We start from the raw sequence: 20,734 nt of genomic DNA, 5'->3' as shown, positions 1-20,734 counted from the left end.
TACATTAGCAAGAAGATGGAAGTCTGCATGAGAACCATAATTTTTCAAATGAATTTCGAGCGACGCCTACCTCTGGTTGATGACGAAATTGTCTTTGGCTCCACTGGCTATGAAATATTGTAACAAATTATCTCTGCCGTCGGGATCGTTCGCTATGACCCTGACGACTTCGGTCCCCGGTGCAGCGTTCTCCAAAAGTCGCGCCTTGTAACTATTGGGACCCGGTGAACCCGCTTTGTAGTTACCTCGGAATATGGGTCTTTGATTACCCGGAACACCGACCCGGACCGAGAGCTTTGTTTCAGAATAGAGAGACGGTTTTCCTCCATCCGTCGCGCGAATGCTGAGTTCGTAAAGACCACGTTCCGTGTCAGCCGATCGTGCTGGCTTCAGCATCGTTACTTCGCCAGTATCTGGATCGACCTGATGGAAGAAAAAATTCAGGAAACCGTACCGAAATGGGATGTCGGCACGGTAATCGTCAGCTCCGACAAAATTGCATACCTTGAAAACGTTTTCCGTCATACTGTTGTGATGACCGATCGAGTAAGTGACTTTCCCATCACCTTGAGTGGGCCCATCGATATCCGTGGCTCTCACGAACAACTGCGGTTCAAAGCTGGTGGCTTCTTCGCGTACGGTTCTCGAATATTCCTTCTGTTCGAAAACCGGTTCATTGTCATTTACGTCCTGGACTTCGATCAGTATGTTTACGGTGGAAACTCTGCCGCCGCCATCCCTGGCTTCCATTGTCAGGGAATACGATTTTTGGATCTCGTAATCGAGCGCTTTGGCGACGGAAATACCGCCGCTTTTTTGATCAGTCTTAAATTTGTCGGTTCCGAAGCCTCGGAGATTGTAAGTCAAGCGTCCGAAATCTCCGCTGTCTTTGTCTACGGCGAAAACTTCGCCGAAATGGGTGCCCGGTACGGCGTCCTCGGGAACCGTGAGCTTGTACACCGATTGTGAAAATTCCGGACTGTGATCGTTAGCGTCTAAAAGTTCGACGTGCACTCTGGATGATGCCACCTTCGGAGAAACAGAACGAAAAATCCGTTACCAATATTCAATTCATCAAGCTAGAAACAGAGAGACGATGTACTCGGGAGGTTCAAATATCCTATCGGCAGAATTGGGATGGTTTACCACATTTCCAGCCACAGAAGCGGTGACGTCGAATTCCAGTGTTCTCTTAGTTTCGTCTTCGACGTCGTAATCGAGGACTTCTTTACTGGTCGCTCTCACAACCACCGGAACTCTTCCCTGGGCTTGTTCGGGACTCACTGAAAACGCTTTACCGATCCCTGGATACCCGGGTGCATCTCTCAAGGCCAACGTAAATCTAGCGTTGTCACCGACGTCGCCGTCGCTCACCACCATGTTGAGGCCTGAAAATCAGTTATCGATACAACCGACCCGTGCACCACATCGTCGAGGGTAGATCCCGCAATTTTGGTCCTGAAAAATATACCTGGCAGCGGCGTGTCTATTCCGATATCTTCTGAAATTTTTATCGAAAAATGATCGCTGCTGAACACCGGTGCTAAATCATCGACATCCGTGACTACGATGGTGACGACTGAGGTTGCAGTGTCGGCAGGAATCTCGTTATTTATCAGCTCGGTAGCTTTTACTTTGAAAATGTAAATCCCTCCGTTTTGTAAGATACTGGAATCTTCACGGTCCAAGGGGACGCCGGTCGTCGTCAGCTTTCCAACGGTTACATCTCCTTCTCGCGTAACCACAAGCTCGAAGTGTCCCGCATCTTCGTCTTCGAGGCTCAGGAGGAGAGGCCTCGGCTCTCCGGTATCGCCATCCCGAGATCGAACCGTTAAAACCACGTGACCCGCTGGAGTATTTTCAGGAAGAGCTGCACTGTACGGCGCATTGAGGAACGTCGGTGGCTGATCCTGCAACGAGCCAACGAATTATCGTCCGAGCATTCGTTTTTCGTCAGCGAATAACTCCCAGCCGTTTCACGTGGATGATATTCACCGCGTTACCGCGAACTGACGTTTGATTTTCGATCTGAGACTCATGTACCTGAACATCCAAAACGTCGACGGCGACAGTCGCTCGGGCGTTGAGTCTTTTCGCAGGATCGCTGGCCCCGTCAACAGCCACCAGATTAATCAGGTACGAATTTCTCCTCTCGTAATCCAAGGGCTTAGCTAGCGTTATGCGAACCTCGTATCTACCTTCCCCCAACTGTAACACAATCGTCATTGCTGATTCTGAAGAACTGCGATTATCGGTCATCTGCTGAAATTGTGCATGCTGAACCGGCGCCAAACCTTTTCCGTAGCAACGTCGAAGACCTCGCAAACGTCGTCGTCGCGCGACGAAGCGACGCATCGAACAACGACGTCGGCGTTAACGCCGCCGTCTTCGTCGGTGACGGTTATCGTCCCCGGAGGAAGCAACGCGCTGCCCACCCTCGCACTCTCAGGGACTCTGGCGGCGTACGGACGACCGTGATAGACCGGAGGATTGTCATTCTCGTCGAGAACCGCTATCTCTCGACGTAAGGAGACCGTGTTCGGTTCGGAACCAGCTACACCTTCGTCTACGAAACGCAAAAAAATCGATCAAGTTACGGATGCCCTCGGAAGGGATGGAATCGGCACGCGATTCTGACGACCGACTAAAACGCAGGAGCGCATAGTAACAGTCCGAGCAATTTTACGACCGTGTGGTACACACGCGTAATAAGTGTGCTAGCTGGTGAACAGATATGAGAATTCCGTGCATAAACGATCGGCACTTGCCGACTGACATTCACCGGGAGTCGAGACCGGCTCGACCGTATACACATATATTCACGTTATGCAGGAACGTTGCAACGTTTGCGAAAAGTTAGACGCGGATAGATAGGTGGAGAATTTTGAAAAATAAATATCATTTAGTATACCGGTTATGCTAATGATGACTTCTATCAGATCCTGCGTTTCCCTATCGAGTGCTTTTCTCAGGATGACAACACCCGTCTCTCTGTCAACAGTGAAGTACTCCCCGCTGATGGAATAGTGGAGTTTCGAATCTTCCGGGTCTTCACCCTGAAGAGTGTAAACCGGTGCGCCTGGTTGCGTGCTTTCGGAAACCGCCAAACGCGCCATGTCCCCACCTTGGATGAAATGGGGCGCTCTGTTTATCACTTGCCCTCCGACGGAGGAGCAAGCGACGATCAGCAGAACAAGATATTTTAGCATCCTGAAGACCTACTGGAAAAAAATTATTCGTCAGAAATTGCTTGACGGTGAATTATTTCGTTCCGATTCCCGAGGAGAAACACGAACGTATCGGCTGTAATAATTAGTAAATAAATCCGTCCCACGGACCGATCCGTTCACGGCAGAACTGGATCTGGTGTTCGACGTTGAGCTATTCGCCGCTTACGTAGCGTCTATATAAGGCGTCGAACGGTCTCGCGAGGAGACACCCTTGACTGGGACGTGCCAGCGTCGAGAAGCCGTTAGAAATCATTTTCCGTTTCAGGTGGTTAAGAATTCACCGAGTGGCCCGTACGCGTGTACCGTAATGCACCGCAAATGTCGTTCGGTGGAAAAACTTACAAGTCATTAAGCGCGGTTACGACGCACGCTTTCTGTCCGCAACTTTCTACAACGGGTAGTTAGCCGTCTACCGAGGATTCGGAAAGAGACCAAAGACCCCGGGGGTAAAAAAAAAAAAGATGGAGGGCGTACGTAGGTGCGACAGGGATTCGTGTAACAACCTCCGTGAAATATGGATGTACACTATACACGAGACTACGAAAATATTGCGTAAGTCTGCTCATTGTAACGGCTAAGCTCAGACGATTTTTTAGCTCCTCGCTGTTCTGCGCTAACCCGGGGATAGGTGCGCCACGCCGCTGGAGCAACTCTCACTTTTCGTACGGACGCTGAGAGATTTAAAATAAGGATCGAACGCGGGGTCTGGACTGCCGTTCGCTTCTTTTACCGCGAACGAATATTGTTTTCACCCAATCATTGAGATATCGGAGCAGCCGTGTCGGTTGCACCTTTTAAACCGAGGAGACAAGTTTTTGGACAACAAAAATTAGTTTCAAGAATTTTCTACGTTATAGTCGGCGTGCGATACCTGAGGAAGAACATCCGAGGAATGACTTTTTTTTTTTTTACCATCACGTAACTGTACTTTCAAAGTCCAATTGCTTACGTACACTCCTCTGGAGTTGAGGCGAGTAATTGAAAAGTAAGAATATCAACGCTTCGATTCGATGGTATAACTTTGAATCACTCCGAAGGACGTCTACATCCTGGTCAGTCTTCGATCGCTAAGGACCTTGTACGAATCTCGTTGTACAGTCCAATCTGATAAGAGAGTCTAGTACACGCGTTTTTCTAACCGCCGATTATTTCGATGTCATCGTTTCGTTTTTACCGGCCCTTTGGACGAACAATGATTATCACGATGGAGATGAAACGAGGAAATTATGTTGTAAAGTTATGAGACAGCGAACAGTTTCTCTCGACGAGCAATGCGGAAAGTGTTGGGCAAAAACCGTGACGAAGACAGTGGTGCTGCGATAAAATTTAAATCAGTTTACGTTTTCTAACTGGTCTGAAACGGAATGAAAATAAAATAAAACTTACAACGTACACGAAAGTTTTGCGCGCTCAAATATTACTCATCATTTTCGTGGGAAAATATTCTCTTCGGTGGGAACGATCCCCGATTTGAGTCAATTAAAATTGCGTAAGATGTTTGTACAACGACCTCGATCGCTGTGCAATTGGCATTAGTTGTCCCATACATCAAAAAACCTGTAATATTTCAACAACTCGTTTCCTTTTTTATACAGCGACGATTATTATTAACCCATACGACCTTCTCAATTTGATGGAAAATTTCCGGTGCAAACGTCGAGACTTTGAGCCAACCAACGAGGAGAAATTTCCAAATTTCAACCGACTGATCCAAAGCGCGAGGCAGAAAATTCGCGTGCAAATTAGGGAAATGACCGTTTAAGCGCGCGGAGTGGAAACATCGCGTATCCCAGCGTTGAAGTCTCCGGGTCTGAAACTCGTTTCTGCGCGGTTTTAGGCTGTCCGGAGCTCCGAGAAAAAAAAAGGAGTGTCAGTTTACTGACCCCGTGAAAATACCCGACAGTATCCCCGAATCCTTGCGAGACTAAAAAACGACTCCTCCTTTATTCGAGGCCGTCATTCTTTGTTCGAAAACAACGATTATTCCGTAAAGGTTCCGTGAAGAATTAGGAGCCGTCATTCCTGTCTCAATAATATTAAAACTCTCTCGATACCAATTATTCTTGACGATGAGATTGATCTATTACCTGCTGACCTACATCTGGTAGGATAATTTCTGCGACGTAAACCAACGTAATTAAATATGCACAGGTGTTATATAGAGGTAGGGAATCTTCGACGGTCAAAAAATGGTAGCTCTATAGTTCGTACGTCTTCGGTGGAGCAAATACGCGTGCTTAATGCGGACGTTAAATTTCCTATGCGTGTAACTATAGTTTAGCGGTATCGAGCTACTCGACCGTAGGAAAAAAAACACCGTTATCACCCGGTTACCTACCTACTTTACACGTGTGGCATTCCCGGCCCTACCTTCTTACGACATTAATCACCGTAACGGCGCAAGTGAACTAGAATACTCATTATCCCGAACGCATGTCCTTTTATTTCGGTTTCCTGGCACAGTTTTGGGATCTTTTCTACAAAGACGTGTCCATTGGGCGATCGACTCCTGAGGCGTACCGAGAATCGGTTTTAAAAAAGAGGCTTACCTCATAAGTTAATCCAACTTTATAGATGACTAAATTTTTTTTTGTAATTCGAAGGTGACGAATTATCACCATTTCACTCACACGAGACACTGCCGCACACTCAACGTCTCCCGATGTTCGTCATCGAGCGATCGCCGCATCGTTGTCCGACGAGCACATATTCACTGTTTAATCGTTTTAAACTAACTCATTTTACGGTAATGAAAAATTTTTTTCACCATACATCAAAGGTAGCGCGACCCGCTAGCGAACGCGTTGTAAAATTAACCGTAGTCTACGAGTCGACGAGCGAACAAACACTGCATCGCAAGACGAAAGGTATGCGACTAACCGCGATCGCCACGAGTCGAAGGAATGGTAGAGGCCCCGCTGCCTCTGCTCCACGTTCTATAGTCTCTTCGATGTAATTCTCACTTTTTACCTGAAAGAAAAAATACATTCTTCCCTCCGAAAGAGATCGATCCGGCGGGTCCTTTTCGCACCTGAATTTTCTCCCCGGCTTCCCCCGAACGTCGTTTCCCGTCTGGATATTTTATTTCGTCCTGCGAGCGCGTCCGAAAATTAACGAAGTGACGTAGCTGCGGGGAAAAATTTTTTGAAAGAAGAAGAAGAGAGTCCGTTCAAATTTCCCCGATCCAAACGAGGGTAAGATCTCGCAAGGGCTGCGCGACCCTCGTCAAAAACATGCATGCACGAATATTTAGCGATCAATTCGGGAGTACCATCCGTTGCAAAAAGGGCTGCTTCGGGAGGCTCGCTACGGAAAGTCTGAAAGGGCATAAGGGGGCGCTAAAAAGACGCGGGCAAATATTCGAAGAGGTAAAAGGCCTCGTCTACCGCGTCAGGTTATACCGAGAACTTGGTGCCGGGTATAGCCGCAACAACGAGAGTCCGACGGCGAATCTGATCCCTGGAGAGTAACGGAGACGGGAAATATCATGAAACAAACGCACCCCACAAACCGAAGAGAAAGATGGCGACTGAATGGAAGCGAGAGAGGGGGCAGGTACAGTTACCAAAGGCCAGAAACTGTCTGCCGGTCGTGTCACACACATACGTACATTCTATATTATATATACCTGTCTTTGAGTTAGTGTGCCGATGCCTTGTGCGCAAGAGACCTCGTAGTAGACGTCGCGGGAAAATTATTGGCCCTCGATGCTTCGATCATTGATATTTTATCGCACCTTCGAAACGGATGTAAATTTTTTTACCGCAGATTCCATCGATGGTGTGTTTGACCCGGATCGATAGCGTCGCTGTTTATTTCGAAGTTGTAGTAATAAACGATGAAAAATTGGATCCTTGATCGCCAGTTACGGCACCGAGGCGGCATCATCCGTAACGACATTATGTACACGTGTATATATACTGCAAGAAAGGATTACCGCTGACCTACCTCAGCACACGGAGATTATTTGTGTCAATCGGTCATTTATTATGCTCGAGTGAACGTTTTTCCCGTAATTCGTTTACCCGTTAATTATTATCCTTCGGGAAGCGGTGGATAAATTGACAATCGAATTGTAAGCGCGTGTTGTATATTTTTAGGGAAAGTTGCGCTGCGATTCTCGTGATACGATAAACGAGGTGAGAACCAAAAAAAAAAAAAGCGGAAGCGATATCTCGGGGGAATTAATTAGTTGAAAAATCATCGCGTCTCAATTATCTCGCGAACGAGAAATAAATTATAACGGAATATCGAACGGCCGACAACCGGTGGAGTTCAATTTGAATTTCATACGAGCGCGAAGTTACACAAGGAGCGCGGGCTATACAAAATCTGAAGGCGATTTAATATCGTTACGAGAGTTAACGAACGTTCGTGTAAAAAGTACCCACTCGAATAGCGCCGCGCGCGTTCGAGCAGTGCCATTCTACCGATCGAATGTCGCGCGGCTGGGACAACTACCTCCCTTGATATATTGAGTAATTGAAACAATCGAATTTGTCGAGGCTCGACGGTATTGAAGTGGACCGTGAGACCGGAGCTGGGCTGGGCTAGGATTTGGTTTGCCTTTTGCGAGTCTCAAGTGTATTATTTTCATCATCGTCGTCGTCATTATTATTATCATCATTTTGATTTTTTTATCCGCTACCGTGCAACACCTTGGGTACTACGCCGTAGCTACCGGCTCCGTCTTCTCATTATGTATACGAACGCTAATTAGCCCGATTCTCAGGAAAATGATGCGGTTGCAAAAGCCCGTAATTCTTTGCGTACGGCGTATCGTATTACCCTCGCGAAAGGATCGACGCTACGCCAGAATTTTACGCAGAAACGAAATTTTTCAAATTCACGTTACGCGTCTGAACATTGACGAAAAAAAAAAAAAAATACTCTCCTTCGAATCGACGTTTAAATTATTATAATCGTCGATGTCGTTCGATACGATCGTTCGAAAGAGATTGTAATTCACCTTCGATGTTTACGGCAAATCGCTTGAAATGTCGTACGATTTCTCAGGTACAAGTGAAAATGATCCCCCCGATACGGTCTCGAACTATCCCGCTCTCTAGATATTTCTGAACTTTATGTCGCAACGTATCGGTGAAATACGCGTGTGTATTTATTACGGTGTATCGGAGGCTATTCCACGGTGCACAACGATCGCCGATAAATTATCCAGTTGGAGCGAATCATTCGATTCACGGGGAAGCCAATACGGGCGGAAAGGGAAACCCTTTTTTTTTCCAGCTAATAACTCAACCCTGCCGATACGTCCGCACGCCCCTCTCTTCTCCTTTTTTATTTGATTTTCAATTTTTCACGCCCAAAAACCAAATCTTTCGTGTAATTTTTCCGACTCTTTTTCATACAACGTAAAATGACGGAACATGTGCCAACCTTTGCGATTTCACGGCCACAAGTTCTCCACGGCAATTCCCGGCTAAGGATTCGAAGTGCGAAACAAACCTCTCCCTGGATCTACGCGTCCTGAATATTTTTACGCACCGTATTTCGGGGGATATCTTTGAAATGAAATGTATCGATTCGCGACGCGACGCGTCTGAATTTTGTGCCGATTAATACAAGCTGCGGAAGGACCAGCGTTTTTTTTCCTCCGCGTGACCGCAACCGCGGAGACGCAACCGCACGCCCGGCCTTTGCAAAAAAAAGAAAGGTCTTCTCGTCTGTGCGAATAAACGTTACCGCAAGAATCGCGTGTAGAGTATAAAAATTGACATCACGTCTCAGGAATCGTGTCTCCGATAAATTCGATCCTTTTGGCGATCCGGCTGGCGTTGAGTTTCCGGCAAACTTTATCGCTCGCAGAGAAACCGAAGATATTTCGAGGAATCAAAAAAAAAAAAAAAAAATGGCTTCCGCCACCCATCCTGATTTGGCGAGAGCAGCTAAACGCAGTTGCGAAAACGAGACCGCGGATAAATAAAACGTGTTCCAATTTTCGAAAATCGAGGGTAAATCGAGCGTGACTTGTCGTCGCGAACCCTTTTTTCGAACGGTAAATTCTTACACGCGCAATATGTCACCCTCGATTGGTCACAGTATGTCGTAGCCCCGGTAGGCGTGAACCTTATACATACATTTTTTTTTATGTTACGCGTTTTGTGTCAACGAAACACTCGATCGAACATGATCGGCTACGAGGCGTCGCCTCGTCCTTTTCACGTCACGTCTCTTCTACAACTTTACACCACCACGAGCCCCTCAATCGTCCTGCGACTGTGGGGCTGTGTGGTGAGGAGAAAAGAAAAATATTGCTACGATCGGTCCGTCTGACATTAAGAATGATTCCAAGTTCGTTAGGCTCAAGATTTCTCAGAGGGAGAAAATTATTCCGAAGATATCGGGGCGGGGGGGAGGGGGGGGGGGGGGGAGGGGAACTTGCGGTTGAGACAGGTGAGTTTGTCCATGCCGGTAGCTGCCGGCAGTGGCGTGACTTTTTATCTGGACGTTGCTTACATTGCGAAAATAATGAATCGTGTTCCCGCATTGTACGAAATGGGAAAAAAAAAGGAGAAAAATTGATAGTAATACTAATAATAATAACGAAAGGCGATGAAATCAAGGTAGAGTAAGCACGTGATTTCTATCCCATTGGGAGTGACGGAGATCGTGCGGTGTCACCGAGACGTCTATTTGTTCTCATTGAACAAATTATTGACAGTACACTCAGAATGCGTGAATATGACTTGATAACGAATCGTTGAGCAAACATGCCACACGTGGTCCCAGCATTTTTCGTTCCCGTGTATTCGACGGCAGTTCGAATGGTCTTATTTGTCAGAGATCTGTGCAGACGAGAAAGCAGGTCCCATCGACCCTTGACAGGTACACCTCTCCGCCGGGTTATTAAACTTCGTATAGATTGAAGTTATTTATTTAAACTATACGTAACCACGTCACCTTCCGTATATTGGCGTCCAATAAATGGGCATATAGTGATCGATTGACTTCGACAGACTCGCTCGTTCCATTTTTTTATCCATATGGTTATCCAGCCGTGACCACGAGGAACAGGTGGATTCGCTCGACGAAAATCACCCATTCGGCGAAGGCTGTGAAAAGGCGATATGAGTTCGGAAAAATCTTCGCCACCGGTCTGTCGGTAAAAAGCAGCTGAAACATCTTCCATTTTTCTAATCAGAAGGGAATAAGTTTCGCGTATCACCGCCTCGTGAGTCGGACTGGAATTGCAGAATAGTTTCCATCCCGTTTCGATCCCAATCGCGAGCTAATTGTTTCACCTCTCCGTACGAAAAATCTGTAACACCTAGTCGCAGGTTTCTATAGCAATCCTATAAGGTATTATCAGCTGATTACCGTAGATGCGACATATGGCCAGCGTTAGCTTTATTAGATTATCGTTGACTTTCAGTTATTCTCATCCTGATATCGTCAGTGATCGTCCGCCGAGAGTGAAACTGTGTCAATTTTGGAGAAGCGAAAAAAAAAAATAAGTTGTTACGATCAACGTTAAATCGAGACGTCAAGGTAGGTGATCCGAACTTGTTGAATCATCAAAAAATCACCTGTAGCTCATTTCATCATTCATTCCAAAATAATATAAACTCGAAGTTAATAATGAAAGGACCGTTCCCCAACGCAAAAATATTTAGCAATGTTGAAAAAACAGCTCCATTGTCTTCAGGATCGATAAACCGTCCGTTTCTTTTCGGCAAAGAATCGGGGGAATTTCGTTGGGAACGCGCATTTCGGGTTGCGAACCCAACAGAAGAGCCGCGTAATTGCGCGTATATCATTAATGGCGTGGAAAATTTCTCGCGAACAATGGGTGTACGACTACCGTGGCTACCGTAAGGGAAAACAAAGAATCGTAAAGTTTATCAACAATAAAATTTTAAACACTAAGTATACATATTTGTAGAGGCACCAAACACTGACATATGGCGCACAACCGTATCTCTGACATCCGCCCGTAAGCACACAGGGCACAGCTATAACACGGATCCGATAAGTCCTTATTAATTTCTCGGCTGAATTCTACGAGCCGAATCCAACCCGCGCCGTGGATATTACGAATTTCGGGGGCTCACAAAATCGACGAAAAATCAGAGTGCTATCCGCCATATTTACCAATATTCGCTTCCGATAACGCGGAATCAGGTCCGCAGGGGTTGCTCGATCGAAGAATTAATTATAGTTCGAAAGTCCCGATAGTCGGCCTCCCATTGCCTGAAAAAAAAAAACGTTTCTTGGTTCAGGTCTGGACCAAGCGGATTTACGGGGGGGGAGGGCGGCGGAGGGTTGATCGCGAGATGCCTCGAGGGCGTTTCACTCATTGTGAATCGGGATACAAAAATACTCAGAGAAATCGGCGCGGGACGTTGATCGAATTACCGGAGTTACGAAGGCCGTTATATTTCGATGACGTAAGATATATCTACTCCGTTTCAAGATCGATCTGAAAGTTGGCGACCGCAAGCGATCGCGTAGGCGGTTATAGACTCGCGGTGTACGCGTCACGAAACGAAATCACGCGGTATTTCTATATCGTATACTCGTCCCGCTTTCACCGTTACCACACAACCCACGCACAGTCGATCGCTACCCTTCTGGATAATTGTTACAATTTTGTCGGGGACTTCCGGCGTCCGCCTGATTTTTGTTCCGATATTTCGTTCCATTCCAAAAAGGGCAGATGTGGCAGAAAAAAGGAAAGTGACGATCAACTTCGAGTAGAAATGAGTACCGATGTAACGTTACCGATTTCACCCCGGCTCCTTATCGGCATCGTTCGTCGATCGGCAAGAGGTTGTAACTAAAAATAATAAAGCAAGATCCGAAACTAAAGCGACCTCAAAACCTCTAATCCGCTAACAAGCTATTCCGCTGCGTCTGTTCGCCCCGGCACGCGTCTACGTCGAGGAAGAAAAGAGGGGGACGAACGGTCGTAGGTTCGAGGGTACCCCTCTGCCACTGATTATGGGGTGAGCCCTGCAGAGCCTGGTATGGTGCCCCATGGTGCACGGTGGTCGGGCGTGGTGGAGGGGGCGAAGGGCTCAGGGGGTGTATATATGCCTTCACAGCCCCTAAGCACATGCACAGTATTAAAGCGTACCCCGTATAGATCGGTAGTCGTTTCTTTCTCCGTTTGCCGTTCGATCGACGTACAGGTTTTCCAGTGAAATCTCAAAAGTTCGCGAAGTTTTATAAGAAAAAAAAAAAACGCCATGAATATCAGAGTATTCTTCGTCACGCGATCGCTGCAAACAGAGTGTTGAGTAACGATATTAGTTCAGTGTATGCGCAGTGACATCATCCTGCTTCTTTTTTTCTCTTTTTATTGAAAAAAAGAAGGAGAGGATACCTCTCGCTATTGGATATTAATTTTTCACCGTCAAGGTGAGAGAAATTCGTACGTTTGTACGAAAAAGTGTTAAAAAATCTTCGAAAGTGTTCTAGGTTCGCTAATTGGGATTCCGTTTGCTCAATTTGTTTCAGATACCGTGAGGACCCGTTACGATGTCATCGGAGTATTCTTTCTGCAGCGAGGGAGGTTTCGACGAACTTTCCAGTTCCTCCGATTCCGGATTCGACGTGAGCTTCGAGTCACCGAAACACGAATCTCCCTCGGACGGTCTCTTCCCCTCAGTGAAGGAAGAAAAACGCAAAAAGTCTCGTGGCACGCGCTGCAAAAGTCCGACTCAGGTGAACAAACCAAACTCCCACTTCTGATCTTCTTCGGCTAAAAAATATGTTTTTTTTTTGCCGAAACTAAACGGATTCAAACCTACGTTACATCCAACATACATATAACTCCAACTCACATTTTTGAAACCCACAGGTTTTGCGGCTGAAGAGAAACCGTCGTATAAAAGCGAACGACCGCGAACGACATCGCATGCACACCCTCAACGACGCCCTGGAACGTCTTCGACTGGCCCTCCCGACGTTCCCGGAGGACACGAAGTTGACGAAAATCGAGACCCTGCGTTTCGCTCACAACTATATATGGGCGCTTTCGCAGACATTGGGGAACTCCGACTCCGGCGAGATCACCCTAAACGTTGGCAACGTGACGGTCAGCATAGGCGAGAACGGAAATATGATAACTTCTTCGACGGGTAGCTGCGCCGTAGCCGCCCAAAAGCGTCTTGGACCGGCACACTCGGCATTTCCGTACCCCCAGGAAAGATTTATGCCCGAATGGCAGGAGTACGACTGTTACAGCGATCAAAGTATCAGTCCACCTGTTCAGTACCAACCGTGTTACGAGCAACGAATTTACGGACATCATCATTCCACGCACGTTCTACCGACACCCCATCATCACGCCATGGGACACCTAAACAACAACATGTACCAGTGCTTGTAAGATGATTGGACACCATCGAACCGGATCTTTCTTTCGCCAGTGAATATCGAAGAGAGTGTCGAATGGTTCAATGATTCATGCAAATATTTCGGAGGAGTCAATGGCCGGTATTTTAGCGTCGGCGAATAATCGCGCGTGTCGAGGTGATCGGGAAATACGCTGAACTGTTCGGTAATCAGAAGAGGAGATGAAATAACGTGATATCTTGAGTGAGTTAAATTCGGAGCTTTTCGCCATTTGATTTTATAAAAACCATTCGAATGTGAAACGAATGGCGGTTTATATCGCTCTTGTGGAGCGATGTAATTGTAAAAAAAGAAAAACGGAGAGAAAAAAAAAACGAAACAAAAAGAAAGAAAGTAATATTGCTAAAGATTATCGTTATCTATTTTATAAGAGAATTATAATATTATTTAATTAACCAATTAGTGGAAACGCACGATCGCGTATCTTGAATATTATTTAGAATTATCAGTACCCTCGAAACTTTAGTTACCAATTATTTTGAACAGTTTTAGTTTTTAATACGTACTAATTAAGTTCCTCTCGGATCTAGTCATTATTTTAAGTTGATCTCACGTCCACGATCTCATTTTTGTTTTTTTCCTCAATTGTATTTTATATTAATAATTAATTACAACTATGATAAATAACATGCCTCAACCAGTGCTCTTATCCCACGATGGAATTTTCGACTGTAATTCAGGGAAATATATTGTACAGAATTTATTATACTATAACAATAAAGTAATATTTTATCTATGAAAGCAAAAATTGTTTCGTACGTTTCATACTTTTTCCCCGGTCTGTTCGTCGAAGGAAAAAAAAATCACGAATCACGCCACGAGCAATTATGGCCATCCTCGTCGTTTATGAACAGATTTTTCGATCACTGCGAAGTCTGACCGCAAGTGCCAAAGATAATCCGACAATTGAAAATCAAAGTATCAATCTCGCGATCCGGGACTAGAACTTCGCTGTGTCGGTACCCCGTACACTTTGCAGGAATGAATTCGCGTTGAAAAATCACTCGGCACGTGCCGAGCCGCACGTGTCCTTTATGGAGGAATTAAGGGCACGAGGCAGATGTATCACAAATTTCTAGCCAATATTACGTCTACATCGTTAATCCGAGGGATTACATTTCGAGACTAGATTTTTGCTGTTTTTTACAGAGACGGCCGGACGAATGATTCTCAAATTTATACGACAAAAAGACTGGAGATTCGTCGGCATATTTCAATGGTTACGAAAGGGAAAAGTTTCGTGATTCTGCCGGCGAAGCTCGGATGAGTTTTGAAAAAATAAGGGAGATATTTCCATAACAAGGGAATCCAGGGCGTTCCCTTTCCATAGCAAAGGGACTGGTGGTTAGGAAAATAAATACAGAAAATGTCAGCTACTCGATCAATGATTCGAGAGGTGGTGTTTCGAAGATCTATCAAAACAGCACTCGAACAAGGTGCAAATGAAAGGATAATATTTTTCCCCATACCGTTCGCGCAAATCGTCCGTCAATTTCCTCGAGAGTTTTGTTTTTCTCGATCCACCGAAGTTATGCGGACAAATATATTTTTCCCTCCGACGCGCGAGTCTCGGGGATCTTATTTTTTCGAATCATCACACCCCGGCGCTCGACCGACGGACGATATTAGGTGGCTCGGCAAAAATTTCACTCGGACAAATCTATTAGTCGATCGCGTAAGTATTCGTCACGCCGTTCGGAATATGATCGGTAGCTCGGTACGAAGCTAAACACTGCGAGCCAAGGGCTATTTGCAAACAACGCGCAAGCTGCATCGAATCCGTTAGCACGCTACCGTCAGTTTCCCCAAATCTCACCAATAATGGTAATGGTTCAATAGAACCATTATACGACGTCGATATATTACGAGCGAACGCGCGAAAACTGCGACAGACGGCCCAACGTCGTATAAAGGTGTCTCCGCCCTAGGATTTCCAGATCTGTAGGGGGAACGACGTGAAAATTTTTTCACCGATTTTTGTCGATGGAAAAAAAAAAACTTCACCTGCAACGATTCCGATCAACGCGGAGTTGAGAATATTCCGGTCGATTATTGGACCGCGAAAGTGAAAAGGTCACCTCATCGCGTTCCGCGAATTCCGGGACAATTTTCCATTTTCTTCGTCGGCTGGTTTCAAGAAGTACGGAGATCGAGGAGGACCTTCGAACGATCGCGAGCCCTTTCCGTCGAACTAGGTGTGCGTGTACCTAGACATTCACTTGCGACACGCAGACCAACGCGCGCAAACGCATTATACGAGGGTGCTGGTGCGTACGGTGACATACTGGTGGGTACACGTTAGGTACGCTTCTCCGGGTTTCTCCCCTTCGCACGATATTTCCTCCCGATTCGAAACGAACGGGAAACCTCCAATGGGGAGGCCGCGTTTACGCGGCGGCACTCATCGGCTCAACGCGAGGGGGATGTTTCCTAATTCAGGGAAATTCGAGAAATTATCCGGTCCGATCGATGAGCGGATAATCAATGATTAATGACTCCGCTCATCGTCAAGATTGATGAGCGCGTCTGACGTATCACGCGTGATTTTCTATTACGGCTTTACGAAAAATATGCTGTACGTGTAACGGTAACGTTCACCTGTCCGATGTTCGAGATCGTCGGTCGAAGAAACGATGGAAAATATTTTAAAACGCTCGGTCAGCCAAAAATGAGATCGTGTGTCAAATTTTCTCCGAAAATTTGCGGCGCAGCAATTTTCTTTCCGTACAAAAAGTATCGAGTGAAAGAATAGGTGAAGCTGTACGATAATTCGCCCTTCTCCGCGGGGTCGCGTTCGAGAAAAGACTAACGCTACGCGGCGATGGAACGGGAAGGAAAAAAATTTAGGAAATAAAACAAAAATTGCCAAACGTATCGCGGCGTCGTGTTTCAGCATCTGTTAAGACCCGTAGGTTTCGTACACGCGGGCGCGGCATAGAACAGCTTTTCATTGTGAGCTTGGCATTTGCAGGCCATTGTGGTAAACCACGAACAATGCATAAAACCGCGTTGGGGTATACGCGCCATGTTCAACGTTCGAAGTTTACCTCGGATATGGATAGACGCGTTCCGCTTCGTACGAACGTATAGCTTTATCCGCTGTGTACATTGGCCACGATACCGCCACTAAAATATGGAAAACCCTGTTTGGTTTGTCGGTGAATCCGCGTGGAACTGCATTATTCATCGTACCAGCCCCATATCAAACATTGCCAGATGAAAAAGTTCACCTTCGGAGCGTACGACCGTCGCGACGAGCCAACGCAGGTTTCAGTTTCCGGAAAATATGTCTACCCTGCACCGTGTTGATTTGTGCGACGCAGTTACTGCGAAAAAAAGAGAAAACCCCATAAAGACCGGAGCAGAGAACCCATATCGAGTGAGGGAAGGGTGTAGATGAAATGGTTGAAAGACGCCACGTGACGTCACATTTCTTTTTTTCCCTTTTTTCAACCCCTCGAGTTCATACAGCGCTGTTTTATCGCGCCATAAAGAACTCGAATGCGAACCTATGTTATACCCATATAACTACCAGATACATTTCTGGCACGGGAAAAGGATGGGATCCTCAAACCCCCCCCCCCCCTGACTTCCGTGCGATTTGATTCGTCGCCCTCCTTTACCCGTTCATTTTCGGGAGACGATATCGGCACCGGATTCCACGATTAGAAGTGCGGCGAGAATTTGCTCCAAGATCCGGACGTATAATTTGACCTCGGCGACGAGCCCCCGGGATACCAGACTTCGGATGCATCTACGCCTATTCGTTTGTGTATCTGCCGTATATTTGTATTTATGTATCATGGCTGAGGTAGACGGGAGAAACGCGACGGCCTTTGACTCGCGATCGGGGGACAGATGTCCGGGTACGGGGTGCACTGGGTGAAACGCGACGGGTTTTGGATCGAGTAACTACGGGTGACGTTGCTCGAGAGGAGGCGACGGGACGCCGGGACAGAGGGGGGAAAAAAAGGAGGAGGAGGAGAGGGGCAGGTGAACCCCCGACGCGTGCCGGCCAACCAACCCCCCGCTGCGATGCCATTCAAGACAATAATTTACTTGAAGAATGGCGGCGGAGGCCACTGCGAGGAAGACCCGGTCGCAAAATGGTATAGCCGGAACGTTCGAAATTCATTTCTTTTCATTCATTGTATCCAATTTGTTTTTTTTTGTCAACTATATAGTTTCACTTTTTCGAAATGAGGGAATGAGAAAAAGAGTTGCGGGGGGGTAGGAAAGATACGATTAGCTCAGGAGTTCTTATTCGGAATTACTGAGGTCCCAATACTTGTTTTATGTACGTGGGGGGCGGGGGGTGGTGAGGACGTATAAAGATTCGAAGGGAGGCTTACGTAGGATTACAAGCGAGTTCGGAATATTTACCTTTGAACCAAAGCGCTACCCGTGTAAGTTTGAATTAGGGGGACCTGCTAGTCGCATGAATCGCGGACTCCACGCACTGCAAATGAAAAACGGTATATGTATATTTAGCTGGGATTTATCTTCCGATAAATCCGAACGCTTATTTTATAGCGCCAAAAATCCTCTCCACCCTCAGTGGTTGAATGAAAATAAGCCGCAATAACCTGCTTTCTATCAACGAACCAAAACATTTTCGCTACAAATTTTTGCTAGTATTTGATTTGAAATCGGCGATCGCGGTACCAAAAAAATGAAATGCTCCTGGAGATATGGCAGGAAAAATTCCGGCACCCAGCTGCGTAGCGACGAGGTAAGCAAGACGAATCGACGCGGGGGAAAACGTTCCGTTCAATTTCCTGACCGCTGTCCATCGCCAGCTCTTCTGTTGATACAATTCTAGGTAATGTTTCTATTCGGAAACTCAATATCTTCTATATTGGCTCCCGAAGACGTCTTATTTGCTTCTCAAACGCTCGAAGGTTGAATGGAGGTTTTCTCGCTTCACGGGCTCCTTGGTCCGGAGAAAGCACGAGTGAATATAATTACACGATCGAGAGGTTGCCGCAGGTACGATTGAATGGGAAAAAGTCTTGAATGACCTGCTCGCAGGTAATTTCGGGGGTCAACTAGCCGTGAAGTAGAAAATATGTATTCGGAAAAAGAAACGTGATTTTCGTTCTCATGGCGAAAGAACAACCCTTATTATTATTCCGACTATACAAGGCGCGCGATTCTCGTAACTCTGAACTATTTGCATACGACCTTGAACGACTTTGCGGGATCAACGGGTCTTCCGGTCAGCGATGAATTAACATAATACTCCCACGTACGATTATCAATTGCCAATCAGAATCAATAAGACGTGCATAGATTTGAATACATCATTTTTCTGTCTCCGCATGACGCATCGGCACTTACGATATGCCAAATGCTACGATTTATCGTTCTTCAATTGAATCGGAAATTGCCGAGCCTAAAAAAAAAAATGCTTGTGGTCTTAGATTTTTTTTAAAATTGGGGTGAAAAATTGATTTTTTTTTACATTTTGGAGCAGAAAAATTGAGATATCTCGATGAAAAAAATTCGTAGCTCAATTTGACCAACAGATTTGTGTTCCTGGGGTCTGAATACGAAAGAAAAGTGCTATACGATCAAAATTTTTGGCCAAAATTGGGAACAATTCAAAGGGGTACCCCTTAAAAAATTATCAAACTTTGACCAAATTTTTTTATCCTTTGCAATTGATCCTATTACACTTTTCTGACATATTTCGACCTCAGGAATCCGAATCTGAAAGAAAAATTGATCTATCTCTAAAATTGACAGAGTTATCGCCAATTTTCAGCTTTTTGGGGTCAAAAATAAAAAATTGAGCTTTTAGTCTATCTCAATGTAATTTGAGCTCAGGAATCTGAATCCGAAAGAAAAATTGGGCTATCTGCAAAAATGATCGAGTTATCCTCATTTTTTCGCATTTTTTGGCATAAATTTGAGGATATCTCGAAGGGAAAAAATCGTAGCTCAATTTGGACAACGGATTCATGTTCCTGAGGTCAAAATACATAAGAAAAGTGCCATACGATCAATTTTAAAAAATAAAAATTTTTGCCTAAAATTTGAGATTTTTCCAAGGGGTACCCCTTACGATTTTTTCAAATTTTGACCAAAAATTTTTATTTTTTAAAATTGATCAAGTGATACTTTTCTTATGTATTTTGACCTCAGGAACACGAATCCGAAAGCCAAATTGAGCTACGATTTTTTCCCTTCGAGATATCCTCAAATTTATGCAAAAAAATGCGAAAAAATGGGGATAACTCGGTCATTTTTGAAGATACATCATTTTTTCTTTTGGATTCGGATTCCTGAGCTCAAATTACATTTAGATAGACTAAAAAATTAATTTTTTATTTTTGACCCCAAAAAGCTGAAAATTGGCGATAACTCGGTCAATTTTAGAGATAGGTCAATTTTTCTTCCAAATTCGGACTCCTGAGGTCAAAATACGTCAGAAAAGTGTAATACAATCAATTTTCAAACTACTTTACTTTTGGTCCAAAAATCGATTTTTATTTTGGCTTCTCAAGGGTAATCTCACGTATAATCAGCTCTCAAATTCAAATCTGAATGCCAAAATCATCTACTCATGCAATCGATCGAGTAATCATCAATTATTCGCTGTTGGGAGCAGAAAAATCAAGACATGTCGATTGGTTTTAGTCGTAGACCCACTTTGATTCATCGCAATCTATGCATGGGTCGAAATATTCGAATTTCTCAATTCACCAGCAAACCTGAGCTTTGCTGGAGTCAGCGTAGCCAGCAGAGTGTAGCGCTTTGTTGTGATAAGTCACCTTCAGGGCAGAGCAGAGGTGACGCCTCAAAACAAACCGCGCGCTCGTGGCTACCTGACTCCAGCAAAGCTCGGGTTGGCTGGTGAATTGAGAAATTCGAATATTTCGATCGAGTTATCGCCAATTTTTTGCTTTCTGGAGCAGAAACATTGATATATCTCGATGCAGATAATTCGTAGATCGACAAAAGAAAGCTTGTGGAATATAATGAAGCGAAATTGAAGGAAGAATTACCTGAAAGAATCAGGAATAAGAATCACGTGAAAAATTTAAACGACCTAGGAAATGCAATACGGCTCGCGCGTGCAATGCCGATGACGTTTAAATATTCAATGTTATTCCTACACT

The 20,734-nt window shown here is 45.3% G+C and overlaps 2 protein-coding genes across 13 annotated transcripts in view; one reads left to right on the top strand and one right to left on the bottom strand.

The window, feature by feature from the left end:
• The window catches only part of LOC105689582 (cadherin-23), a 46,222-nt gene that overhangs the window by 4,317 nt on the left and 21,171 nt on the right, over window positions 1–20,734 (bottom strand). For 6 of the 11 annotated variants that reach the window (XM_048653676.1, XM_048653678.1, XM_048653679.1 and 3 more), the window contains 11 exons: window positions 13,037–13,554; window positions 12,715–12,954; window positions 12,328–12,472; window positions 11,343–11,441; window positions 2,912–3,221; window positions 2,295–2,566; window positions 2,044–2,208; window positions 1,472–1,910; window positions 1,147–1,388; window positions 505–1,029; window positions 71–423 (listed from right to left, as the gene is read on the bottom strand). In XM_048653676.1, coding sequence (XP_048509633.1) covers window positions 71–423; window positions 505–1,029; window positions 1,147–1,388; window positions 1,472–1,910; window positions 2,044–2,208; window positions 2,295–2,566; window positions 2,912–3,209 — 2,294 coding nt within the window. In that variant the 5' untranslated portion in view covers window positions 3,210–3,221; window positions 11,343–11,441; window positions 12,328–12,472; window positions 12,715–12,954; window positions 13,037–13,554. Of the gene's footprint in view, window positions 1–70; window positions 424–504; window positions 1,030–1,146; window positions 1,389–1,471; window positions 1,911–2,043; window positions 2,209–2,294; window positions 2,567–2,911; window positions 3,222–5,779; window positions 6,153–11,342; window positions 11,442–12,327; window positions 12,473–12,714; window positions 12,955–13,036; window positions 13,555–20,734 lie in introns of those variants that run through there. The other 5 variants (XM_048653674.1, XM_012406715.4, XM_012406714.4 and 2 more) reach the window with 5 other exon arrangements.
• LOC105689556 (basic helix-loop-helix neural transcription factor TAP) lies at window positions 9,616–17,775 on the top strand. 2 transcript variants are annotated; one of them, XM_048653704.1, is made up of 3 exons: window positions 9,616–10,739; window positions 12,711–12,917; window positions 13,054–17,775. In XM_048653704.1, exons 2-3 carry the CDS (start codon window positions 12,732–12,734, stop codon window positions 13,582–13,584), a joined length of 717 nt encoding a protein of 238 aa, XP_048509661.1. In that variant the 5' UTR covers window positions 9,616–10,739; window positions 12,711–12,731; the 3' UTR covers window positions 13,585–17,775. The 2 variants fall into 2 exon arrangements, with proteins under 2 accessions (XP_048509661.1, XP_048509660.1); XM_048653703.1 differs by lacking the exon at window positions 9,616–10,739 and adding an exon at window positions 12,474–12,611.

Source organism: Athalia rosae, chromosome 4 (genome assembly GCF_917208135.1).
Source record: "Athalia rosae chromosome 4, iyAthRosa1.1, whole genome shotgun sequence".
NCBI lineage: Eukaryota > Metazoa > Arthropoda > Insecta > Hymenoptera > Athaliidae > Athalia > Athalia rosae.
The sequence above is the reverse complement of the archived record's forward strand: the minus strand, read 5'-3'. Positions and strand labels throughout refer to the sequence as shown.

Coding starts and splice junctions, on each gene's coding strand:
- LOC105689556 (XM_048653704.1), top strand. CDS start 12,732: ATGTCATCGGAGTATTCTTTCTGCAGCGAGGGAGGTTTCGACGAACTT. Junction 12,918..13,053: donor GCTGCAAAAGTCCGACTCAG/GTGAACAAACCA, acceptor TGAAACCCACAG/GTTTTGCGGCTGAAGAGAAA.